Source organism: Cetorhinus maximus, chromosome 17, assembly GCF_964194155.1.
Source record: "Cetorhinus maximus chromosome 17, sCetMax3.hap1.1, whole genome shotgun sequence".
Classification (NCBI taxonomy): domain Eukaryota; kingdom Metazoa; phylum Chordata; class Chondrichthyes; order Lamniformes; family Cetorhinidae; genus Cetorhinus; species Cetorhinus maximus.
In genome coordinates, this window is record NC_135895.1 from 43,511,142 (window position 1) to 43,538,837 (window position 27,696).

Sequence of the window (27,696 nt, forward strand, 5' to 3'; positions counted from 1 at the left end):
GTTCTGCCTCCTGGCAGACTATAAATTTGAAATGTTTGTTACCTGTTGCGATTCAGTTAACTGATGATCTGAGAGATTAAAGATTCCCTATGCTTTGAAACTAAAACTGAAAATAAACTTTTCACTTTATGATATATGATAACGATTTCGTTTTAAAAATGTTTTTATTTGTAGCAATTTATTCAAATGTTTTGACAGATACTTCAGCCCAAGAAAAATCACTAAGTCCTTCCAGTGTACTAACTCTTCCTGATCAACAAAGAATGGATCCCAAAGCTGAACCTCAAGTCACTATAGAATCTGGTACAATGTGTTTAAGTGTACAATGAAATATCACTGATACCAGATAGCATAGTAGCCTTTGTTGTTTAATGAGAAAGATAAGCATTTCAAAATTATAATGTAAAATGCAGTGGATCAGTGCTGAGAGAGTTTGAAGCTTCAGGACATACCTTGATTGAAGCTTTAAAACTTTGGATTCCTCTGTGGTTAGCACAATCAATAACAAGAACTAGCCCAACTTGGGGAAATGCAGCTAGGACCGGAAACAGAAAATAGAATTGACACTGGCAACTTCGGTGTTTATTAAACTAAAGATTTTGTGCTCTTGAGCTATTATTATTTGACATGTTTATTCAGTTATGCAGTGGACTTGGCAAAATATGAGCAGAAACATTTTAATTAGCTAAAGCCTTAGAATTGTTTCTGGATCTAGAATGTTCTCATTGTCAGAAAAATGCTATTTTACTTTATTTTAGAAGCATCTGCTGTTCAGAACCTTAAATTCTATATTCTTGACTAATTAGCCTTAAGACTGTTGGATTGTTATGATATATATAATTTTCTTCCTACCTTGAACTTTGGAGTCAAACAAAGACTGTCAGAGCCCTATTTTTTTATATTTTCAGCATTAAACACTGTTGCACAGTTTGTGCAATTCTTCCATATTTATGCAAGGTTTCACAATTGTACAAAGAACAAAATAGTCTTCGTGCATATAGCAGAATAATAGTTTGTTATAAAGTTAAACTTTTTTTGGAATTTAGCTGATGTCCTAAATTTTTGCTCTTTACAACTCCATGAATCTCAAGATAGTATTAGGATGACATAAAACTTTATCCAAGCTTCCTATTTAAATTCTGTTTTGTCATTTTGAGATGTGCATGTTTTTATTGTTTTGTGTTTTATGGACTTGAACCGTCTAAACATTGGAAATGTTAGTTTGGATCTGCCATTCACGGTGAAGCTGTAATTTTTCCTTAACATAATGTTTGCCTTCCATTAAGTGAGTTGGGTCAATGGCACTGTGCATGTACGCTTAATAAGTTGTGCCATAGTGAAGGGAGATGGGTTCTTCCTTAGAATTCTCTATGTAGTGTGATGCTACCTGGGGTACTAAGCAGACACTTGTTGATCCCTGCTAGTCTGTTGATGAGGATAGGAATATAATTCTTCAGAAAGGGTGATCTGCGTTAGTCAGAAATGGTATGTGGGATTGAATCATCTCCTGTGGTGTTTCACGTGGATCACTACCAAGGGCATTATTAAAGTCAAAAAGGGCCAGAGAGCAGGGAGAAAATTGAACCAACACTTGAGATGGGAGAGGAGCCAGTTGGGTGGATTAAAAAGCAGAGTTGGGAGAGGGACTGTGGATGATGAAAGTGGGAAGGGGTGAGGAGGGAGGGTCAAAACACTACAGATTGAAGTAGACAAATTATTCCTTCAAGCTGTGGTTCAGTTCACTAAATATGTATATAACAATTTTTGATAGATTAATTTAAGAATTTCTATTGAATATTTGTTAACTATAGTGGGGACATTTCATGTTTGTGATGTTAGGCCTACCTTCACCACCCAAAGATGTTCTAGAGGCTCTACATCAAAGAATGGAGAAATACAAAACAGCAGCAGCTCAAGCTAAAACTGATGGGAATGACCGTAAAGCAAGGATGCATCAGAGAATAGCAAAGGTACATAAATCCTTAGTGGGGTTGGGGTATTCTTGACAATTTTTCTCTAGTTACCCTTTATATGTGTTGATTACTTGCTAAGGTGCAGTACCTCAGATATCCTTGTTTATCTTTCCTAATCGGTCATTATTCATGTGTGAGACTTCTGAGTATGTGCATACTTCTGAGTGATTATGTACAGGCTTTTCAATTCCAGTGGTGATCATGAAACAGATACAATGCACACTTAACTCTTATGGCAGTAATTTATTTTTGGAAATCCCAGCTGAGGAGCAAAGGATCGCAATGAGACCGCACTTTGTTACACATTCTAGATATCCTTGCATGCATCCTTTCATTATTTCCCCAAATATTTGAAAGGCTCATCTGGTGAGATTAAATCAATGTAAAGACAAACTGGTTTATTTTACAGAATACTAGTGAATGAATAGAGTAGCAATTCCAGACTCTCTTTTTTAAAAACTTTTATTGCACTTCCTATAATATACAAAGTAATGAAGAGCCTCCACTTATCCTGGATTGCAAGCTAAACATTTTTTTCCTTTTTCTGGTCAGCCAAAGTTGACACCTGACTAGTTCTATCCTAATTTTCATTCTAGTTCTGAGTCCACCTCCTGCTGCAACTTTCAAACTGATATTGAGCATGTAGGCCTTTATTCTTTTGTTACACAGGAAGTTGCAGGTGTGTCCTCCAGTTCCTTCCCTGTCCAGGGATTGGCAAGTAATGCTGTCAGTTATATTAGCTACTGCCTGTACTGCACTCTGTTGGAGGTCTGTGTCTGCTAACTTCTGTTGTATGTGCACGAATTTGGCTTTTCATGATATCCCATGTGTGCACTCATACCAAACGTGTCTCAAACTTGATATTGAATCGCCTATTGTTCTAGATTGTTATGGATAACTGAGTTAATGGTTGGTTAATGAACTGTTGGGTGAGTTCGTTAATATACCAATTCCTTTCTTTGTCTTGGTGGTACCAGTGTGTTTTGCTCTGTCAAGGTGACCAATAGGATCCTGTACCATTGAGGTTTCATTGAGGGGAGAGTTGGCTAAGGTTGATTGGGTAAATAGACTAAAAGGTATGGTGGTAAATAAATGGCAGGAAACATTTAAATAAATTATTCAAAGTCTTCAACAAAAGGATATTCCACTAAAAACAAAAACTCAGCAAGAAAGATCCATTTGTAGTTTGCTAGGGAAGTTGAAGATAGTATTAAATTAAAAGATGAGGTTTATAATGTTGTGAAGAATAGTAGTAAGCCTGAGGATTGGGAGAGTTTTAGAAGTCAGCAAAGTCGGGGAGAGGGAACAAAAGTTTTATTCAAAAGGGAAAAACTGGAATAAAAGTTAAACTAGGCAGGAATATAAGAATTGATTGCAAGAGCTTTAAAAGTGTTTTTTTTTAAAAGGAGAGTAGTTAAAATAAAGATTGGTCCCTTAGAGCAGAGACAGGACAAATTATCATAGGGAATGAGGAAATGGCAGAGATGTTGAACAAATATTTTGTCTGTTTTCACAGTAGAAGACAAAAATTACGTACTAGAAATAGAGGGTAACCAAGGGGCTAATAAGAATGAGGAATCTAAATTAATTACTATCAACAGAGAAAAAAGTATTGGACTAACTTAAGGGACTAAAATCTGACAAATCCACCGAACCTGATGACCTACATCCTAGGGCTCTAAAGAGGTAGCTGCAGAGATAGTGTATGTACTAGATTATAATTTTCCAAAATTTCCTAGATCCTAGGTTCCTAGATTGGAAGTTAGCAAATGTATCACAGCTATTCCAGAAATGAGGGAGAGGGAAAACTGGGAAATCACAGGAGGCCACCTGGCCCATTGTCTGCACCGGCTCTCCAAATAAGCATCATAACTTAGTGCCATTCTCTTGCTTTTTCCCCCGTACCTTTGCACATTGTTTCTATTCAAATAATTATATTGCCTTCTTGATGCCACAATTGAACCTGCCTCCACCACACTTCGAGGCAGTGCATTCCGGACTCAAACCACTCGTTGTGTGAAAAAGTTTTTTCTCGCATCACATTTGCTTCTTTTGCAAATCACTTTAAATCTGTGCCCTCTCGTTCTTGATCCCTTGATGAGCAGGAACAGTCCTCCATATCTGTCCGATCCAGCCCCCTCATGATTTTGAAAGCCTCTATTAAATCTCCTCTTAGCCTTCTTTTCTCCAAGGAGAATAGTCCCAACTTCCTCAATCTATCTTCATAACTGAAGTTTCTCATCCCTGGAACCATTCTTGTAAACCTCTTCTGCACTTTCTCCAATGCGATCACATCCTTCCTATGGTGTGGCACCCAGAACTGTACACAAAATACTCAGCTGAGGTCTAACTAGTGTTTTATATAAACTCAGCTTAACCTCCCTGCTCTTGTACTCTATGCCCTTATTAATAAAGCCCAAGGTACTGTATGCTTTATTAAGTCCACCTGTCCTGCCACCTTCAATGATCTATGCACATATGCACCCAGATCTCTCTGCTCCTGCACACCCTTAAGAATTGCAGTACTTATTTTATATTGTGTCTCCCATGTTCTCCCAACCAAAATGAATCATCTCACACTTCTCCGCATTGAACTTCATCTGCCCACTCCACTAACTTGTCTGTCCTTTTGAAGCTCTATACTGTCCTGCTCAAAGTTTACAATGCTTCCAAGTTTTGTATCATCTGCAAACTTAGAAATTGTCCCCTGCACACCAAGATCTAGATCATCATTATATTTTTATACCGACCCCTGGGGAACTCCATTACAAATCTTCCTCCAGCCCGAAAAATATCCATTGACCATCACCCTCTGTTTCCTATTACTCAGCCAATTTTTGTATCCATGTTGCTGCTGTCCCTTTTATTCCAAGAGCTATAACTGTTCTCATAAGTCTTTTGTGTGGTACTGTATCGAATGCCTTTTGAAAGTCCAGGTACGCCACATCAACAGCATTACCCTCATCAACCCTCTCGTTTACCACTTCAAAAAACTCCAAGTTAGTTAAACACAATTTCCCCTTTAGAAATCCATGCTGGCGCTTCTTAATCAACCCACATTTTTCCATGTGTCTACTAATTCTAACCTGAATAATTTTCTCTAGAAGCTTCCCCACCACTGAAGTTAAGCTGACTGGGAACTACGGATCAGTTAGTCTGGCATCAGTCATCCAGGTAGTGCTGGAATCAGCCATGATTGAATGGCGGAGCAGACTCGATGGGCCGAATGGCCTAATTTTTGCTCCTATGTCTTATGGTCTTATGGAATCTATTATTAAGGAAGTTTTAACAATGCACTTAGAAAATCATAGTATGATCAGACAGAGTCAAAATGATTTTATGAAAGTGAAATCATATTTGACAAATTTATTAGGAACTTTTGAGGATGCAACTAATGGGGTAGACGAAGGAGAAATGATACACATAGTACACTTGGATTTCCAAAAGGGATTCAATAAGGTACCACACAAAAGGTTAATATGCAAGATAAGGGCTCATGGAATTGAGGGCAATATATTAACGTGGATCGAGGATTGGTTAACAGACAAGAAGCAGAGAGCAGGGATAAATGGGGCATTTTCAAGTTGACAGGCTATAACTGGTAGTGAGCTACAAGGATCATTGCTGGCTCCTCAACTATTTTCAATCTATTTTAATGACTTCAACAAAGAGAGTAATGTGTCCAAGTTTGCTGGTGATACAAAGCTAGGTGAAAATGTAAGCTGCGAGGACGACACAAAGGGGTTGCAAAGAGATGTGGACAGGTTAAGTGAGTGGGCAAGCAAGTGGCATTATAATGTGGGGAGATTATTCACTTTGGTAATAAGAATAGAAAAGCAGATTATTTTTTAAAAGGCATGAAACTTTTAAATATTGATGTTCAGAGAGCATTGAGTTTACTTGTAAAATTTAACATGCAGGTACAGCAAATAGCATGTTGGCTTTTATGTAGGGACACGAGTGTAGGAACAAGGAAGTCTTGCTACAATTATATAGGGCTTTGGTGAGATCAGATCTCGAGTACTGTGCACAGTTATGAGCCTCCATATCCAAGGAAAAATATATTTGCCTTGGAGGTGGTGCAGCGAAGATTCACTAGATTAGCTCTTGAGTTGAAAGGGTTGTCCTATGATGAGAGGCTGAGTAAATTGGGCCTTTATTCTCTGGAGTTCAGAAGAATGAGAAGTGATCTCATTAAAACATACAAGATTCTCAACGGGCTTGACAGGGGCGACACAAAAGATTGATTCCTCTGGCTAGAACTTGAGTCTAGTTTCAGAATGAGCAGTTGATCATTTAGGACTGAGGTGAGGAATAATTTCTTCACTCAGACGATTGTGAATGTTTGACTCTTTCTACCCCAGAGGGTTGTGGGTACTCCATCATTGAATGTATTTGAGGCTAGATAGATAGATTTTGACTTCTCAAGAAATGATGGGAAAGTGTTGAGGCAGAAGATCAGCAAGATTGTGTTGAATGGCAGAGCAGCTTTGAGGGGCCATATACCTGTCCTCCTCTTTCTTATGCTTTAATGTTCACCCTTAAAAATGCTGAACCTGAGCTCAGCAGAAACATGCTCTTAGCTTCAACCAAAAATCCCTTTTGTGTCAGCTAGCTAATGACCCTTTGTCATGACACAAGTCTGTTTAGGGTTTAGGGCTTAAGAAGAATAGAAGAAGAAACTTGAGAGAGGGTCTTTGACAATAGTAACTAAAGACAAGAAAAATAGTGTTGGTTAGAGAAAATGGGTAGAGGCCGTTCAACAATCTTTTTCTTCTGTCCTGTGCAAGAGAGGCACTAGAAAGGTTTCCAAAGACAGTAAGTATTTGAGGTTTGGGAACTTGCACAAGAGTTGCTAAAATGCAAATGCACTACCCGGCACAAAATCAGATAGCCCCTAGTTTCTTGGAGGTGGTTTTAACACATTTAATATGGGAGTCCCATTAGAAATAGGACTCTTTTGGAATGTGAGAAAGATAATCTCCATCTTTTTTAATTTTGAAGCAATATCAAGATGCCATCCGAGCACACACAGCTGGAAGAAAAGTGGATTTTGCAGATCTTCCTGCACCCCCAGGCAAGTAATGGTGTAAATATTTGTGTATTCATAAAAAGGAATCAGTGTTTGTATGTACAATCTCCACTGCTTTAAATGAGTGCATTTGTGCTGACATGATTTCCCACTAAATGCATTGGAAGATTTACATGAATATAGTTATGCTCATTATTTTTTTCTTCCTTTCCACTTAGACGGGATTAAGTATACATGGTGTGTTTTAACGAGATGTAACTACTTTTTGCTTGATAGAATTAGCACATTTAACACTCTAAACAGTGATTTTGTAGTTTACAGTATTGGCAATAGAAAATGACAACAGTGAAAAAGCTGCAAGAGTTACATTGAAAGTACAGCACAAAAACAGGCCATATGGTTCAACTCGTCCATACCAGTTTTTATGCTCCACACAAGCCTCATCCCAGCCCTCTTCATCTAACCCTATCAGTATACCCTCCTATTTCTTTCTTACTTGTGCCTGTCTATCTTTCCCTTAAATGCAACTATACTTTCGTCTCAACAACTCCTTGCAGTCATACATTCCATATTTTTACTCTGAGCAAAAACTTTTTTCCTGAATTCCCTATTGTATTTATTAGTGATTGTCTTATATTTATGACCTCTAGTATTGGACACCCTCACAATTGGAAACATTTTCTTGCATCTAATTTTTTTTACAAATAATCCTAACAAAGATATATTGCTTGCTCCTTCAGGATGTTTTAGGCTAACTTGATTTCCCTTCCAGGAGGCCAGTTTCTTTATATTGTGGGCAATAAAAACAACAAATTAATGTTTACTTCTAAACTGTGAGCTCCTGCACTTATGATAATGCATAAGAGTGACAGATGTGGGAAGAAAATCTTCACTTCAAGTTAGTTTTGTTATAAAATTATGCAATACAGAGGGAGCCCATTCTGCCCATCGTGTCTGTAATGACTTTGATAGAGCCATGCAATTATTTTCACTCCCTTGCTCTTTCCTCATAGCCCTGCAATTTTTTTCTTTTCAAGTATATCCCCAATTGCTGTTTACAGGTTGCAGCATAAGTATCTCAATATCCTGGTTTACCAGATTTTTGGCTGTCTTTAACACTATGTTAATTAGTACACCTGGCAGAACTCTTTTTTTTTATTCATTTACGGGATTTGGGTATCGCTGGCTAGGCCAATGTTTATTGCCCATCCCTAATTGCCCTTGAGAAGGTGATGGTGAGCTGTCTTCTTGAACAGCTGCAGTCTCTGTGGTATAGGTAGACCCACGGTGCTATTAGGGAGGGAGTTCCAGGATTTTGAGCCAGTGACATGAAGGGACAGTGATATATTTCCAAGTCAGGATGGTGAGTGGCTTGGAGGGGAACTTCCAGGTGGCAGTGTTGCCATGTGTCTACTGTCCTTGTCCTTTTAGATGGTAGCGGTTGTGGGTTTGGAAAGTGCTGCCCAAGAAGCCTTGGTGAGTTTATGCTGTGCATCTTGTAGATGGTACACACTGCTGCCACTATTCATCGGTGGTGGAGGGAGTGAATGCTTGTGGAAGGGGTGCCAATCAAGCGGGCTGCTTTGTCCTGGATGGTGTTGAGCTTCTTGAGTGCTGTCGGAGCTCCACTCATCCAGGCAAGTGGAGAGTATTCCATCACACACCTGACTTGCGCCTTGAGGATGGTGAATGGGCTTTGGGGAGTCAGGAGGTGAGTTACTCGTCGCAGGATTCCTAGCCTCTTGCCTGCTGTTGTAGCCACAGTATTTAAATGGCTACCCCAGTTCAGTTTCTGGTCAATGGTAACCCCCCCCCAGGGTGTTGATAGTGGGGGGATTCAGCGATGGTAATGCCATTGAATGTCAAGGGGCGATGGTTAGATTCTCTCTTGTTGGAGATGGTCATTGCCTGGCACTTGTGTGGCTCGAATGTTACTTGCCACCTGTCAGCCCAAGCTTGGATATTGTCCATGTCTTGCTGCATTTGGACATGGACTGTTTCAGTATCTGAGGAGTTGCGAATGGTGCTGAACATTGTGTAATCATTAGCAAACATCCCACTTCTGAACTTATGATGGAAGGAAGGTCATTGATGAAGCAGCTGAAGATGGTTGGGCCGAGGACACTACCCTGAGGAACTGAGTGTAATGATAGTGTATTTATGTGTAAAGGTTTTCTTTTTCTAAAAACTTCTTGCCAGTTAGCGTAGGCACCACAAGAGACCGTTATAACTTTCTACCAGCTAAGTTGTATTCTGCCAGAAAGCTCCTCACCATCTAGGTTTATAGCTTTAATTCAGAATGCAGTGAGCAAAGATTTATTGCAACCTATGTATGAGGTGTATGTATGTACGTGTGTAGGCATGCTTCATTCTGAGCATTACTTGACAACTACTTTTCATCCTCAAGATCCCTGAGAATAAGAGGAATTTGCATCCTGAGAGTTTAGTGCTTGAACTGAAAATGGATTTCATGTCAGTAGTAGGAGATGAAAAGAGAAATGAATTGAAACAATGCAACAAATATTGGAGGCGGGGAAAGGCAGAGGAAATGACGTGTCAAACTTCGTGAAAATTAAAAAGCCAAAAACAGCCTCATACTCACTCCAGGTGCAATTTTCTCCTTTGAGGAAAGCCAGGAAGTAAGCAAATAATTACACCCATGTAAAAGTGAGCTTCAGCAATAACAGGAAGTTTCAGAAGCAAATCACAAAATGCTGTTAAATCGACCGTCATGTTCATGATTTTCAAATCTTTTGACGACAAGCAGTTCAAGTATGTTGTGCGAACATACAAATTAGGATCAGGAGTCGGCCACTCTGTCCCTCAAGTTTGCTCTGCCATAAGCTCATGGCTGATCTGACTGGAACCTCAACTCCACATTCCCACTTACCCCCTATAACCTTTTACTCCCCTGCTTATCAAGAATCTGTCTACCTCTGCCTTAAGAATATTCAAAGACTCTGCCTCCATTGCCTTTTGAGGAAGAGTGTTCCAAAGAGTCATGACCCTCTGAGAGAAACATTTCTCCTCATCGCCGTCTTAAATGGGCCACTCATTTTTAAACAGTGACCCCCTAGTTCTAGATTCTCCCACAAGAGGGAACATCCTCTTCACATTGACCTTGTGCATATATGCAGCCTGCTTGGAAAATGCTGGTAACTGTCTTTCCAGTGCACTTCAGGGGAAAATCTGTTGCCCAAAATTCCTTTACAACCCTCTCAAACACCAAATACTGTTATGCACCATTGGTATATATGCTGCGTTTATACAGCAGTGTAAAATTTCCCCATAAGTCATACTTGATATCAGTTTATAAAGGTGATGAAGCTTTATTTGTTGATTAGCTTGATCCTGATCAAGTAATAAAGAAAGAGAGCTTGTATCAATAAAGGGCCTTTTCACAACCTCACAAAATACTTCACTAGTAATGAAGTCCTTTAAAAGTGTTGTGACCTTGTAATGTAGGAAATGCAGCAGCCAGTGTGCACAGCAAAATCTCTCAAACATCAGTGAGAGCACAGCCAGATAATCTGTTTTTTAACTAATGTTGATTGAGGCATAAACATGGGCATTGGGGAGAATGTCTCTGCTCTTCTTTGGTGCCATAGGGCCTTTTACAACCACCTGGGAAGACAGATGGGACCTCAATTTAACATCTGATCCCAAAGATGGCACTCCCTCAGTACTACATTTGGGTGTCAGCCTAGAACATGCACTCGGGTCTCTGGAGTGGAACCTAAGTATATAACCTTCTGACTTAGAGGCGAGAGTGCTCCTACTGAGTCGAGGCTGACACAATAACGGTGGAATTTATCTCATTTCTTTTATGGATGTTCACCAAACGTAGTTATGAACAGTTTGGACTCATTTTCGCTAAGTGCATAATTCAGTAACTCACTAAGCTTCCTTCATCAGCAGCTTCCAAACCCATGACCTCTACCACCTAGAAGGACATGGGCTGCAGACACAGGGGAACACTGCCACTTGAAAGTTCCTCTCCAAGCCACATGCCATACAGATTTAGAACTGTAACGTTGTTCCTTCATTGTCGCTGGGGCAAAAAAAAACTCCTTTCCTAAAAGCAAGTGGGTGTGCCTATAGCACACAAACTGCAGTGATTTAAGAAGGCAATCTCTACCACCTTTTCCAGGGCAATTAGGGATGGGCAACAAATGTGTGCCTTGCCAGTAACATACACATCACATGAAAGAATTTTTAAAAAGTAGGCAATTGCACTGGTACAGTAGAACAGTAATTAAGATCCTGGAATAGTAATCCAGACTAATAAATTTGGAGACCCGAATTCAAATCTCACCACGGCAATTGTGGAATTTAAATTCAATTAATTAAATAGGTCTAGAATAAACAGCTAGTATCAGGAATGGTGACTGTGAGACTACAGGATCATCCTAAAAATCATCTGGTTCACCGTTGCGAAACCTGCCATTCTTAACTCAGTGTGGCCTATATGTGACTTTGGTCCCACCCTAATGTGATTGAATCTCAACTACCCTCTGAAATGGCCTAGCAGAATGCTCAGTTGTTTCAAAAACTACCACAAGATCTATAATCTACACAGATTGCAGCAATTCAAGAAGATTATTCACGACCATTTTCTTAAGGGTAATTGGGAATGTGCAACAAATACTAGCCTTGCCAGCAATGCCCACATGCAGTAAATGAATTTTTAAAAAATTGTATGCAAAAAGCATAGGGTTAATGGAGACTGACTTTCTGAGAATCAATTAAGGTGATATTGCTATATGAAGCTTTTCATGTGGTTGTCCTCTAAACACTTTTCACCTCTTCACTTTACTGAAGATTTTGAGGTTAAAATTGGTCTGAAGGAGCTGCATTGTTTTGGCTGCTCCTTACACTCCCCTCCCTATATTCAGTTCTAATGACTTCTACAATGCTGTTTTAGCATTAATACCAAAGACAAGTTTCATGGCCATTGATGTTTTTTAAATACCAATTCGGGCATCAGTAACTGCCTGTTTCAACTTGCTTTGAAACTGTAGTTGTTTTAAAAATAATTGAGTAATTGGTCAATAAGTTCATTAGACAAGCTGTGTTGACTCATTGTAATTATAACTTAAAATTAGGTTGTCTTAAGCAGTTGTCACAGGAAGAGAACTGAAAATCTTACATTGAGTCAACCTGGCTGTTTTGACACTTCTTAAAATTGCATATGGTATGAAAGCGATGGACAGTGAAATTGTCATCAGTAACCAGAAAATGAACTTCTAAATGATTAATCAGTGTTGTCTTCCTTTAGGATTCCCACCAATACCAGGAATGGAAGAAGCACCTGGAGATCGTGGTATTGCTGGAACGCTTGAAGCTGCATCCAGACTAGCTACTGCAGAAGTTGAGGAGGAGGACGAGGTACAACTTTCTATCAAACTTACAGAACAAATTGCTTTTCCTGGGTCCCATTTCTCCTTTCCCACGTTCCATTTCTCCTTTCCCACATGTGGATGCCAGCAGCCCTCCGTACCTTGCCAAGCTATTTCACTGAGCTGGATCTGTCACAGCTTGGCCTAATCCTCTTTACACCTTTTCACCACCCCACCTCCCCCACCACCCCTCCAGTGTACACACACAAACTCTAGTATGAATATTTGTTTCTGTTATTCTAGTCTATGTGGCTTTAGGACAGAAGCCAGGAGGGAAGGAGTTGTTTTGACCCAAGCAGAAAAGGGGAAATGTGAGAGGAGGGTGGAAGTATGGGAAGCTGCCTCAACGAGAGGTGTTTGTGAAAGTCAGTCAGTGAAGAATGGTATAATGTACCTTGTGACTTCTTGGCAAGATGCCTCAACACAAAGGGGTGTGAGGGGAAATTATCTCACTGGAGGATGAGGAGGCACCCATTTTTCTATAATTGATGAGGTTCTGATATTTCAGAAATTATACCATTCCTGATTTCACTACTTTTCACAGGTTCTGATTTTTTTCAAACTTTGAGGAAATCCTACTATTCCAATAATGACGAGTACCCAATTTACAAAAAAAAGAGTTACCTACTCATTCTGGTAAAATTTCTTCAATTCAGAACAGACATCTCTTTTTCCTGAAATAGGGCCATATGATGTTACTGATGTTAGCAAAGTTTAACATTGAGAAGTCCATCACAGCACCAGCTACATGTGTAATTAGTATTGCAGGTAGATGTGGATAATAAGAATTTCCATAGAAACAAGTTGGCATGGGGATTTTCAAGAGAGTGGAAATGGAATGCTAAAATCTACCTTCTCCCCACCCTTGCCATTCTAAAAAGACAATGTTTATTTTCCTGTCTGTATCATTAAATTATGCTACTTTAAACCCCTTCTTTGGGTGCTCATCACCCCGTAGGCATGATGTTACTTCAATTTATAAGCCTTGGTGTTTCTTTTTAAAACTGGATGTGTTGGGAACCTCTTCTTGCAAATCTAGCACTTGATCCTTGGACACAGGTTTGTTTGCTCAGTAGAATCAGGAGTATCTGGAAATGGCCTGGAGGAAGGTTACTAATTAATTCCTAATTTAGGGGTCCTTCGTTATTAGAATGGTGTTAGGCCTTGGGGTTTTTAATCTGGAAAAGCATAGACTTGGAGGGAATATGGTTTAGTTCTTTATTTAAATTCTGTTCAAATGGATGGGTTAATTGAGCTAGATATGTAAGGGAGGACCAGGAGGCAAATGTATGACTTGGAAAAAGCAGACAGATGGTTAGTTAACAGGAAATATTTATTCTCAAATTTGTTAACCTTTAGAATAGGTTGCCAGTATGTGCAGATTGTTGATTTGATGCAGACTTTCAAAAAGGTACTATAGAACAGGGATCCAAAACCATGGGTCGCAATTCTCACAAGCTCCAGGGGCGTAATGGTGGCCATGGAACAGAGACTGCCAGGAGACATGCGCCCACCTCTTTATTTCCAACTTGTAGTTCACCGGGAGGGGAGGAAATGAACAAACTTTGAACACGCAACCTAAGTGGCTGCCTTCAGCATTGCTGATTTTTTTTCCCCTCTGGCTCAAAGTTCGCTAGGAGGGGAGTGAGCAAGTTTTGCATATGCAGCCTCCGTGCTTGTCACGAATGAACCTGATTTGTGCACTATCAACCACACTGCCAGATTTTGAGAGATTGTGTTGCAACATTCATGCTGATGTGTCTCATTAGGCCCAGTGAGTAAGATAACAGCCCGTAACTACTGAGCTCCCAGTGTCGGATTTGTGGGGTACCCCAAAGGAATCCCTCTGGGAAGTTCCCAGGTAAGGGTTTGCACGCTAATTGCCCAGAAGTGCACACTTCCTCTGGACAATTGAGTTGCACTGGAAACCATCCGAAAATGTGGTTTAAATCACTAACTTCGGATGGTTCCTCCAGAGTTATACCAATAGTTACTCAGAAGAAGTTAGAAGAATTAAAAGCTCTTCTAACTTCTGAATAACTATTGTAAAGACCAGACCAACCACATGGGACACCCCCTGAATTCCGACGCCCCCACCTCTGACACCATACCCCCCACCTCTGACACCGTCCCACCCCTTTGACCTCTGACGCACACACACACCCCCTCCCAAACTCCAAAACCACCCATCTTGCGGACCTCCAACACTGCCCCCAACATCCAACAACCGGCCCCCCGGACCCGACTCGACCTCGCACACCACCCCCCTCGCCAGCCAGCCACCCGCCCAACCTTCGATGACCCCCCCCCCCCCCCCACCCCGCCGACTCCCTCCATCCCACAAATCCTATGCACTTACCTTCTCCCTGGCCTGTCAGTTTCCCTGGCCCTTTAAACTTAACTGCTTTGTTTCCCTGGCCCTTTAAACTTAACTGCTTTACGTCTACAAGTGCCTTAAAAAAGGGGGCGTGACATCCTTGAATCCGCTGAGGAGTCTTTCGATGCAGGCCCCAATCAGCTCCAGTAAATGGAAGTGGCAATGTAATTTGCAAGACCAGGTAAGTAGGGATTTATTTCTTCTAATTCCTGTGGGCCAGCACTTTCCGGCGCTAGTCGGAGGTTACGGCCCAACATTTTCACAAAATAGGAAAATAACATTTTTAAATTTAAACTATATTTAACGTTATTGTGCACTTTTTTAAATAATAGAATAAGGAAGCAAACTATCCTGTTATTTTGTTTTGGTGCCACCATCTCCTGCCCTCCTCCACTCAACAACTGTAGGTCACTCCCCCTACCCCCCAACTCAACATCTCTTGTACACCTCCCAAATTTTCACTCTGGGGTCACACCAAGTCTGAGGCATTAAAAGTAGGGTCAGATTGGGAAATAGTTTGGAAAGCACTGCTGTAGAAGTTGCTGCAGCTGGAAGATGTTTAGATTTAAAGAAAGTATGGGTTCACTGAAATTGGTTGTATCAATCACTAGCAGTCTCCTGGGGCTTGCTTGATTGCTTATGGGGATTGGAAAGGAATCTCCAGTGTTTGATTTTCCCCTACATTGGTGTATTTTTTTTTAGACCTCGTTGATGAGATTGTCTGATGTGTTTGAACTTTAGCGTTTTTTTGTAGAGTGAACCATGTCAGCATGGGACAGGCTTCATGACGCATTGGCCTCTTGCTGCCCTTTTTTGTATGTATGTATCAAAGAAACAGATTGAATTTGGCTTGCTGTAAGTTATTCTTACATCCTATTGTTAATATGAATATAATAAAAAGGAGTGGGTCGTATAACCCCTCAAACCCGCTGCACCATTTAATAAGATCATGGCTGATTCCCAACGACAACTCCACATTCCACCCAAACCCCATATCCTTTTATTTTCTTGAGTCCAAAAATCTATTGACCTCAGCTTAGAATATACTCAACTGAGCATCCACAGCCCCCTGGAATAGAGAATTTCAAAGAATCACAACCCTCTGAACAGTGTTACTTTTAAGCTGCACGACTGTGCAGCAACCTGGATATTCACGCACAGGCCAAGCACATGTTGGCCCCTTTTAAGTGGGCAAACAGAAGAATTCAAAGGATCCATTCACAAATAAAACTAGAGGGGACACTGCCTCTGAGAGAAGAAATTTCTCCTCATCTCAGACTGAATTGGTCATTCCCTTATCCTGACACTATGCCTCCTAGTTCTAGACTATTCACCCAGTGGAAAGAGCCTCTCAGCATCTACCCTGTCAAGCCCTCTCAGAATCTTACATGTTTCAATGCAATCACTTCTCATCCTTCTAAACTCAGTTTTAGGCTCATTCCACTCGCTCTCTCTCCTTAGGACAACCCTTTCATCCCAGGAGTCAATCTAGTGAACTCCTGTTACACCCCTCCCAAGCACAGTATACTCTTCCTTGGGTACTGGGACCAAAACTACCACAATACTCCATGTGTGGTCTCGCCAAAACCCTGTATACTTGCAGCAAGACTTCCTTACTCTTTACTCTTCCAACTCTCTTGCAATAAAAGACAACATACTATTTGCCTTCCCAATTGCTTAGTGTAACTTGCATGTTAACTGTGTTTCTTGTACAAAGATACCCAAATCCCTCAGTACACCAACATTTAATAGGTTCTCACCATTTAAAAAATGTTGTTTTTCCATTTTTAGTACCAAAGTGAATAACCTCACATTTCTCCACATTATACTTCATCTGCCATCTTCTTGCCCACTCAACTTATTTATAACACTTTATAGACTCTCTTTTGTGTCTTCCTCACAGCTTATTTTCCTACCTAGCTTTGTATCGTAAGTAAACTTGGATACATGACACTTGGTGACTTCATCTAGGTCATTGATATAGATTGTAAATAGCTGAGGCCTCAGCACTGTTTCTGGCAGCACCCCACTAGTAAAAGCCTGCCAACCTGAAAGTGACCCATTTATTCTTGCCCTGTTTTCTGTCCTTTAACCAACCCTCTAGCAATGTTAATATATAACTCCAACCCTATGAGGTCTTGTACAACAACCTTTTGTGTGACACTTTATCAATTGCCTTTTGAAAATTCAAATATACTACATCCACTGCTTCCCCTTTAACTACTCTAAGTACATCCTCAAAAAATTCTAATAGATTTGTCAAACCTGATGTCACTTTCATAAAATTGAGTGTTGTCTGTTAAATTTTTCTTGTCTTTGAACTGTTTTAAATTTAAATCCCCTTTCCCAGAGAAACAAAGCCCTTTCCTCATAAATTAGGAGCATTATGGCATAGATATTTTCTGCTACAGGACAGTAGGATACAGACGCTATCCTGTAGTGAGTGATAAGTTGCCAATTTTAAGTGGCCAGTCTTAATAAACATCAAGCAGAATCGAGCTGTTTCCCCTGAAGGAGGGAAAACTAAATAATTTTTCAGTTGTTATGTACTTAGTAGCCACAGGTTCAAGGTTGGCCAGCCTGAGAGCTGTTGCTTTATATTAGGATTTGGAAACTGAAAGGGGAAGTAGCTTGAGGGAGAGAGGATGGTTTGCATTTTGATAACTTAATCAATGCAAATACTTGGATTATTGTATACCTAAATCCATTTAGGTTTTGAGACACCAAGGCAGAGGTCACGGACTAAACTTTTTTTTGAATGTACATGATTGAAATGATGGAGTAAAGAAATAATTCCATGTTTTGCTTATTGAGTAACCATCATATTGTACCACACATACAACTCCTGCAGATTACTTTTAGTACTAAGAAATACATTTTTTAATGGTTAATAAAAAACATTTTGGTCATGCTGCAATTTAAACTGAATTCACACAAGAAGTGCCTGTTTTGTTGTAGATCTGAACTCTTGCTTATCTTGTATACTTTATCTTAGAGTGGAACCCCTCAAACAGCTACACAACCTCCAGTTGCAAAGAAGCCAGCAAAGACTCCAGATCATGGAGTACAAACAGCTGGGCCAACATTGACCTTACCAGCTGCATCAGAGGAAATGAAATCCCCAAAACCATTAAAGAAGCCAACACCAAATGATCACCTGATTCAACTCAGTTCAGTCGGTACATTTTATTTTAAATAACTGCAGCATAATTTTAAGGCAAACATGGGTTTATGAATAGACATGTGACAAAATTCTTTGGTTTGTGTGAAAATCTCCAACTGATCATCTGAATAAATTGGAGTAACACTGCTGCCAGTCGGATATACATGTGCAAGGAAGCAATTGATCTTCTCTCAGTTCTTTCCTGCATGTCTTGTCAAATCAGGATCTCAGCTGCATAATGGAATGGGACTTGTGTCCCTCTTTATGCCTTTGCATGCTATTTAATGGGCTTTCAAAAAAATCTGCATGAACAGTGAATAAACTTTTAAATAATTGGTCAGTCTTTAATGGAAAAGCAGGTTCCAGTGTTTTACTTTTCTCTTTAATGTGGTTCTTAAAATTTTTGAAATCAGTAAGGGAGTTCTCAGCTATACCATATTTCACCTGGTCACTCCTTGTATTTCTCTGTAGCTCAGCAACAATTGGAATTTCTTCAGAATAGGAAGAAACAGTACATGAAAGCTGCTTTGCAAGCAAAGCAAAAGAAGAATCTGGAACAAGCAAAACATTTCCTTAGAACTGCAAAAGGCTTTGATCCAATGATTGCGGCTGTCCAAAGTGGGAAACCAATTGATATTTCTAAGGTTCGACAAAGCTGATAGATAATATAGATAACATTTTGGAATCAGGCTACTATCCTTTCTAACAAATGCCATATTGTTAAGGGGTAAGATTTGGATTTCAGCCCAGCCCTTCCCCTTCACTGTCTTCAACTACTGAGGTTCCTTTGTGTGTGTGTTATTCTCTCCTTAAACTGCTTCAACTCTCTACCTTCGTTTTCACTTCCAAGACCCTTCTTAAGATGTCTTCTTTTATCAAACTTTCAGTTACCCTTCCTAATCAGCCCTCCTTTGGCTTGGCATCTCTTTTCCTTCCTTCCCTGTAAAGAACTTTAAAACATTTTGCTGCATTACAGGTGGGTGCTAAATAAAGCTAAGTTAAGATTGTTCAAGAGAGTCGGGGGGGGCAGAGATGAGTATTGTGGCCATTACCAAGGAGAAGGTGCTAGGAAAACTGAAAGGTCTGAAGGCAGATAAATCACCTGGACCAGATGGATTACACCCCAGAGTTCTGAAGGAGATAGCTGAAGAGATAGTGGAGGCGTTAGTGGTGATCTTTCAGGAATCACTGGAGTCAGGGAGGGTCCCAGAGGACTGGAAAATCGCTAATGTAAGCCCCCTGTTTAAAAAGGGAGTGAGGCAAAAGACAGGAAATTACAGGCCGATTAGCCTGACCTCGGTCGTTGGTAAGATTTTAGAGTCCATTATTAGGGATGAGATTTCAGAATACTTGGGGAAGTGCATGATAAAATAGGGCAAAGTCAGCATGGTTTCATCAAGAGGAGGTCATGCCTGACAAATCTGTTAGAATTCTTTGAGGAGGTAACCAGTAGGTTAGACAAAGGAGAGCCAATGGATGTTATCTACTTGGACTTCTAGAAGGCCGTTGACAAGGTGCCGCACAGGAGGCTGCTCAGTAAGATAAGAGCCCATGGTGTTAGAGGCAAGGTACTAGCATGGATAGAAGATTGGCTGTCTGGCAGGAGGCAGAGAGTGGGGATAAGGGGGTCCTTCTCAGGGTGGCGGCCGGTGACTAGTGGAGTTCTGCAGGGGTCAGTGTCGGGACCACAACTTTTCACTTTATACATTAATGATCTAGATGAAGGAACTGAGGGCATCCTGGCTAAGTTTGCAGATGATACAAAGATAGGTGGAGGTACAGGTAGTATTGAGGAGGCGGGGAGGCTGCAGAAGGATTTGGACAGGTTAGGAAAACAGGCAAAGAAATGGCAGATGGAATACAACGTGGGGAAGTGTGAGGTCATGCACTTTGGTAGGAAGAATAGAGGCATAGACTATTTTCTAAATGGGGAGAGAATTCAGAAATCTGGAGTGCAAAGGGACTTGGGAGTCCTAGTCCAGGATTCTCAAGGTTAACTTGCAGGTTGAGTCGGTGGTTAGGAAGGCAAATGCAATGTTGGCATTTATTTCGAGAGGACTAGAATATAAAAGCAGGGATGTGCTGCTGAGGCTTTATAAGGCTCTGGTCAGACCACATTTAGAATATTGTGAGCAATTTTGGGCCCCATATCTCAGGAAGGATGTTCTAGCCCTGGAGAGGGTCTGGAGGAGGTTCACGAGAACAATCCCAGGAATGAAAGGCATAACATATGAGGAACGTTTGAGGACTCTGGATCTCTACTCGATGGAGTTTAGAAGGATGAGGGGGGATCTGATTGAAACTTACAGAATACTGAAAGGCCTGGATAGAGTGGATGTGGGGAAGATGTTTCCGTTAGTAGGAGAGACTAGGACCCGAGGGCACAGCCTCAGAGTAAGTTTTAGAACAGAGATGAGAAGAAACTTCTTTAGCCAGAGAGTGGTGAATCTATGGAATTCATTGCCACAGAAAGCTGTGGAGGCCAGGTCATTGAGTGTATTTAAGACCGAGATAGATAGGTTCTTGATTGGTAAGGGGATCAAAGGTTACGGGGAGAAGGCAGAAGAATGGGGTTGAGAAACTTATCAGCCATGATTGAATGGCGGAGCAGACTCGATGGGCCAAATGGCCTAATTTCTGCTCCTATGTCTTATGGTCTTATGTTTATTGTTGCAGCACAGGGATTAACGATTGGCCCATTGCATTTTAGATTATATATTTTGATTTGGAGCTGAAGACAGAAACAAAGTTCTCTCAAGTTTGCAAATTATACCAAATGGAAGAAATGAGGCCTAGTGAGCTGGTAAATAACAAATATGAATAAATGCAAGGCAATGAGACAAAAGATGAGAAATTAACAGTGGGGTGTTACGTGAAATGGCTAGGTACAATAAAGGAGAGGGATCCAAAGATGTTAATAGATAACTGACTAAATCCAACTGTGCAGTGTGCTATAGCAGTAAGGAAAGATAACAAGATATTTGCATATTTAGTCAGTCAGTTAGGGCCCGTATACCAGCAGCTAATGATGATGATTTTGTACAAGGAGTATGTATGGCTATGCCTCAAGTACTAATTGGCATACTACCACAAAGCTGTCCAGGCCTAATTGCAGCCTTGGTCCGAACATGGACAAAAGATCTGAATTACAGAAGTTACGTGAGAGTAACGTCAATGTAGCATTTGACCAAGGAGTGGTATCAAGAAGCCCTAGTAAAATTGAAGTTAATGTGATTCTGAAAATCTCTCAACTGGCTGGAGTATTACCTGGCAGAAAGGAAGATGGTTCTCAGTTTTGTTTTTTTTATTCTGGGATGTGAGCATCTCTGGCAAGGTCAGCATTTGTTGCCCATTCCTAATTGCCCTTGATGATGTTGGTGTTGAGCCACCACCTTAAACCACTGCAGTTCATCTGATGTAGGCACACCCGCAGTGCCATTGTTTAAGAACATATGCACAGGAGTAGACCATTTGGTCCCTCTAGTGTGTTCCGCTATTCAGTACAAGCATGGCTGATCTTCTATCTCAACTCCACGTTCCTGCCCGCACCTCCCCCCCAATCCCCCATGTTCCTTATTTCCCTGAGAGATCAAAAATCTATCGATCTCCATCTTAAATATACATAACGAGGGAGCATTCTCAACTGCCTGGGATAGATAATTCCAAAGACTCACAACCCTCTGAATGAAGGAATTTCTCCTCGTCTCAGTCCTAAATGTTGGACAACGGAGTTGAATGATATTGGGGATAGACAGGAAAATACAGTTAAGACCATAATATTATCAAATGGCAGAGCAAGCTCGAGGGACCAAATGGTCTATTCCTGCTCCTAATTCATATATTCTATGACCTCCTTATCCTGAGACTATTCCTCCATGTTCTAGCTTCCCTAGCGAGTGGAAATAAACTCTGTCTACCCTGTCAAGCCCCTTTAGAGTCTTGCATGTTTCAAGGAGATCACTCTCATTCTTCTGAACTCTGCAGAGTACAGTCCCAATTTACTCAGCCTCCCCTAATAGGCCTACTCTTTCATCCCCTAAACCAATCTTGTGTTCTACCTCCAAGGTAAGTATATCCTTTGAAACAGAGAGGGAGGTCTTTTGGTGCAGTGAGTAGCGTCCCTGCCTCTGAGCCAAAAAGTCCAGATTCGAATCCCACTCTAGGACTTGATGCCCAAGTAAAGTGTGTTCATAACATGGCCAAACAGTTTGAGGATAAATCCTTCCAGATGGTAAGAGTGGGAGAGATTCCTGGTCAACCATGTGATGGAAAGAAATTGGATCCGCTACCATCACTATCCACAGCTCCAGGCTACAACATGCACAACTCTGACTCCCTATGGGGCCAGTTGGCTGGACAGCTGGCATGGATCAGATTGGTGCTAACAGCATGGATTCGATCCCTGTTCCAGCTGAGGTGGATTCGGGACCTGCCTCCTTGCCTTACCTGTGGTGGAAGTTGTGGCGTACTGGGTCATACCTGCCTTCGGGCAGAGAACTCAAGAAGATACAGAGACCAAAACTGTGCACCATAATCCAGGTGTGTTCTCTCCAAAGCCTGAACAATTGTAACAAGACTTTCTTATTCTTGTACTCCAATCCCCTTGCATAAAAGCCAACATGCCATTTGCCTTCCTGAATGCTTGCTGCACCTGCATGCTAACTTTACGTACCTTGTGCAAGTACGCCCAAGTCTCTCTGAACATGAACGTTTAAAAGTTTCATACTTTTTTAAAAATATTCTGATTTTCTAATCTTACTATCAAAGTAAATAACCTCACAGTTCCCCAATTATATGCCATCTGCCACCTTGTTGCCCACTCACTTGCCCTGCCCAAGCCTCTTGGTGTTCTCCTCAAAGCTTACATTCTTATCTAGCATTGTATTATCAGTAAATTTGGATGCATTATTCTTGGTTTCTTGCTCTGAGTCGGTAATATAGATTGTAAATAACAGGCTTCAGCACTGATCCTTGTGGCACCCCACTGGTTACAGCGTGCTAGCTTGAAGATTCCCTGTTTATCCCTTCTCTCTGCTTCCTATCTGCTAACATTCACCCATTGATCCTAATATATTACACCCAACTCCATGAACCCTTCTCTTACATGTTAACCTTTTGAGTGGCACCTTTTGGAAATCTTAAGTATACTACATCTACCAGTTCCCCTTTATCTATCCTACTAGCTACATTCTCAAAAAGCTCTAATAAATCTGTCAAACACAATTTCCTTTGCATAAAACCATGTTGACTTTTGCTCCATGCAATCTTAACTTGAGTATCATTCAGCATCACTGGTTACCTGTGCCCAAGAAAATTGATTTCAAGATCCTGAAGTTAGTTTTCAAATCCCTTCATGAAATAGCCTCACTTAATTTGGGTAATAGTCTGCAGCCCACACGCATAACTAGTATGCATTGCTGGCTTTAGGTTACAACTTGTTTCCCATCTCCTCCATTTTGCCAAAGATGTTGATCTTTAGCCAATATATTCCTGCCCTTTGAAACTTTTGTAAGTTTTGCTTCAGAATCTCTCTTCGGCCTTGAAAGCCCCCTTAAAAATCTGTGGACCAAATCTTCGGTCTCCAGATCGTCAGAGACTGGATGTGCGTTGGGACCCCGTAGAGGTCCTGACACGTGGACCTACATGGGAATTGCCTGGGAAGTTTGAACTTTTGATGGGCAATACACTTGCTCCCGGGGACCCTTCGTGAATGCCTCCAACTCTGAACTAGAATCTGGGACCTCAGACAGTTATGTGATAGTTACCCAGGAAATGTTAGACAAGTTAAAACTTCGTCTAACACCTGGTAACTACACAACTGCCCCCCACAATCACTCGACTACACCTCCCGACCATCTGATTACCCTCTTGACCAACCTGACTACTGCCCCCTTCCACCCCCCCACCCGACCTTACTGGACTAACTCCCTGATCTGACTACGCCTTCAATTCGCCCCAACTAATACTCCGAATGGACCTAACTGCCCACTCATCCACCTTCCCTCTACCCACTTACCCACCTCACCCACCTTGTCCACTTAGTCGCCTCGCCCACTCGCTAACATTCAAACTAGACCTTTAAATTTGCTGTATGGCAGCTAGTGTCGTAAAAAGGGGACTTGTCCTGTCTTCCCCCCAACTCTGCTCTGCTTCAACGGCATTCCTTAAGGGAATGCTGCACATTCTGTGAAAGCCGGACGCAGAAGGCCCTGGTAGAAATGTGCAGTAGTGTTGACTCGGGAATTTACAAACCCAGCGGCAATCCAATGATCATTGCTGCTTCTTGGAAGAACTGGGCCTTTTTTCTCAACTCTCCCTTCGGTTTCTCTTTTTTGATCATTGTCAATATTTCCCACTTGTGAAGCACTATATGAATATATTTTGCTATAGTAGCATTGTAAGAGATGGTGCAAAAAAATATTCACAGAAGTTGCATGATCCTGTAAAATGACTGCTATCACAAATTAATTTAATGTTAATTTTTAGTGTTTTTATGTAACAACCCAATAATATGTTCTTTAGAGCATACATATCCGACAAAAATGAATATTGAGCAAATCATATATGCTTATTCCTTTTCCAGGTTCCTTCACCCCCTGAGGCTGAAGATGATGATGATGACTTTATAATGGTGCATCACAAAGATGTGCTAATTTTACCAAAGATGGATGAAGTGTACACACACCTTATGAACCTTCTGAAGGAGCAGTATGAGGTATATGATGAGACATACTCAATAGTGCATACATAATTGCCTAACTCACTGGTTAAAAATTAATTGTGTTTACAATATTACATAGCGGTAGTTAGTCCCTGTGGAATAGCATGCCATTCAGTAGACTGACGGCTTATTTAAAGTACATGTTCTGCCCCAACCCCCAAATGATGAATGTACAGCTCATTCTGGGAGGTTGTGAAATAGCTACAGATATTTAATTTGATGAAAGAAAATGCATGAGTGAAACAAGATGCGTCTTATCTTGCCCACCAGCCAGATTGATGTTGAGAAACATGATGCTTTGTTCTACGGTGAGCAATTGGTTGAGATTGGAGAAAAATAGTTTACAAAATGAGAGGAGAAAGAATATTAAAAACATACAATTGTATGCAAAAAGTCAACTTTATTTCTGAAACAAATGCATGGCTATTTGGTTGATAAGGAAAAAATAGTTATGATACTAGAATTTCATTGTTTATATTTTATTTTCATTGTCAAATGGCCATTTTTGCTCCCCTAATCAGAGTCAGGTCTCTGTTGGGTTAGTTGACCTTACCGAGGAGAGCAGTAAGAATGAATTGTTTGAGTTCTGCATCACTGACTAGGAAGGGAGAAAAGTTTTGGCCAGTATTACTGTCCCTGATAACTATCTCTTGACTCCTGTTGGAAAGTACATGTGTGTAGCATTGGTTGAGCACTGGATAATGTTGAATAACCTGCAAAAATTTTGTTTCACATGTGAAGAGAGGCCACTGGACTGAGATGTTGTATGATTACTAATACTTGTGGAAATGTGCTCTAGTTGGAATCAGTGTCTTCAGAACAGGGGAGAAAACTATCTAGTTAAATCTGTACATCAAAGCTGTTTTCGTGTCTTTCCCTTTCATATTTGATTTTTAATACTTTCTTCTTCTAAATCTAGAAATGTATGTTCTACTCCAAGCAATTTATACATCTTGGTAACGTGGCCGAGACAACAAGGTAAGTGCAAATGGTGTCTTTAATACATTTGCAGCATTTAATTTGTAATAGAAATTATGACTTGTAAACCAAACAAATCAGTGAAGTAGCAATACTTTGTACATAAACTGAAAAACAGAATAGTTATGTCTTGGAACATGATTGAAATTTAATTATACATGGATATTGGTTGAATAGTATCCTTGCATCAGTGCATGTTATTCTGACGTCAGTATTTTTAAGTCTTTCACCTTTACTTATATTCAGTAAATGGAAAAATGTACATTTGGTTTTGTAGATTTGAAAAGATGGCCGCAGATTGCCAAAAAAATATTGAAATCCTTAAACTGGGGCAAGCTCAAGGTTTGGATCCACCAAAGTACCATTTTGAGGAGAGAACCTTTAAAACTGTACGGTATGGATTTCTGCTTTTGTTATTTCATAATTTCAGCATCCTGCAGTTTCAAGGAGTAAATTTAATATTTAATGGAGAAAGTAATTCATGAGTTGAGATTAATTTCCCCAAGGATGTTGAATATGATCTATTTTGGTTTGGATTGTGAAGGTAAAAACTATATTTCCACGATAGTTGGAAGCGTCATCTTTGATAGAGTCATACAGCACAGAAAAAGGCCCTTCAGCCCATTGAGTCTGCGCCGGTCAAACAAGTACCTAACTATTCTAATCCCATTTTCCAGCACTAGGCCCATTGCCTTGTATGCCATGGCATCACAAGTCCACATCCAAATACTTCTTAAATGTTATGAGGGTATCTGCCTCTACCACCCTTTCAGGTGTGAGTTCCAGATTCCCACCACCCTCTGGGTGAAAAAAATCTTCCTCACATCCCCTCTAAACCTCCTGCCCCTTACCTTAAATCTATGCCCCCTGGTTATTGATCCCTCCACCAAGAGGAAAAGTTCCTTCCTGTCTACCCTATCTATGCCCCTCATAATTTTGTACACCTCAATCATGTCCCCCCTTAACCTCCTCTGCTCCAGGGAAAATAACCCCAGTGATCTCAGCGCAGAAACTATGAAACTAGGGACACGAGTAGGCCTGCAAGATTGTAGCCACAATTCGAGTCATCGAGCCATTGTGGAAAAAGGAAGCCATTTGGCCCACTGAGTTTATGCCAGCTTTTTGTGTAGAGCAACCTAGTCAGTTCCATTCCCCTGCTCTATCCCCATAGCCCTGCATGCATGTTTATTTTCCTTAAGTAGTAATCCAATTTTCTTTTGAAATCATTGATTGCCTCCCCTTCCATCACTCTCGTAAGCAGCAAGTTCCAGCTCATGAACACTGTGTAAAAAAAAAACTAATCTCTTGCCCAAAACCTTAAATCTGTGTCCCCTAGTCCTTGTGCCATCAGCTAATGGAACAGTTTTTCTTTGTCTACAATTCTCTGACTTGTGCCCCTTTTGAATGTGGCTCCTCACTAAGAGTGCTAGATGGCTGACAACATGAAAAATAGCACAAAAGTAATGATGTTTGTTGCTGGAACGATCAAGAACAGTATATGGCCATCGTGAGTTAGAGTGAGTTTAAATGTCAAAGCAGTTTGGTTTCTGCAGATCGATTATTCTGTTATTTCTGGAGATCTATTATCATCATCTAAAAAATGTAGTTATGCCGTTAAATTTCTACCTATGTATTTTTGGCCTCTTGTTCCTAAAATATGGAAAGCAGAATGACAGGCTCTGCGCATCATTCTGCCCAGCTGCCGATTTGAATTGTGCAAGAGGTGCCATCAACGTTCTGGATCAAACAGAGTTCAAAACAGAGCCAGTAATTAACTTGCACAATTTGTAACTATATTTTCTTTCAGGACTTGGCATTCTTCATTAAAAAAAAATGACTCCCACAACCGTTAAAAATATTAACCAATAAAAGGTGGAATTTCTGGAATAAATGTATTGACTTTTATAATTTTATATTTTGGTTTTGCAATCTGGAGAGTATTAAATTTGAAAGTCTACCTATGGCAATTGGTGAGCATCTCGTAACAGATTACCTCTTTGCAATCTTTTAAAGATCACAAAATATGGTGAAATGTGTCATTTGAACAAAATAA

At 40.6% G+C, this 27,696-nt stretch overlaps 1 protein-coding gene across 1 annotated transcript in view; it reads left to right on the forward strand.

Moving 5' to 3' along the window:
• The window catches only part of cc2d1b (coiled-coil and C2 domain containing 1B), a 73,681-nt gene that overhangs the window by 20,887 nt on the left and 25,098 nt on the right, over positions 1-27,696 (forward strand). The window contains exons 9-17 of the mRNA XM_078561117.1: positions 199-303; positions 1,840-1,970; positions 6,978-7,050; positions 12,284-12,393; positions 17,777-17,960; positions 18,416-18,588; positions 24,528-24,659; positions 25,585-25,643; positions 25,921-26,037. Of these exons, the coding sequence (XP_078417243.1) occupies positions 199-303; positions 1,840-1,970; positions 6,978-7,050; positions 12,284-12,393; positions 17,777-17,960; positions 18,416-18,588; positions 24,528-24,659; positions 25,585-25,643; positions 25,921-26,037 (1,084 nt within the window). The remainder of the gene's footprint in view (positions 1-198; positions 304-1,839; positions 1,971-6,977; positions 7,051-12,283; positions 12,394-17,776; positions 17,961-18,415; positions 18,589-24,527; positions 24,660-25,584; positions 25,644-25,920; positions 26,038-27,696) is intronic.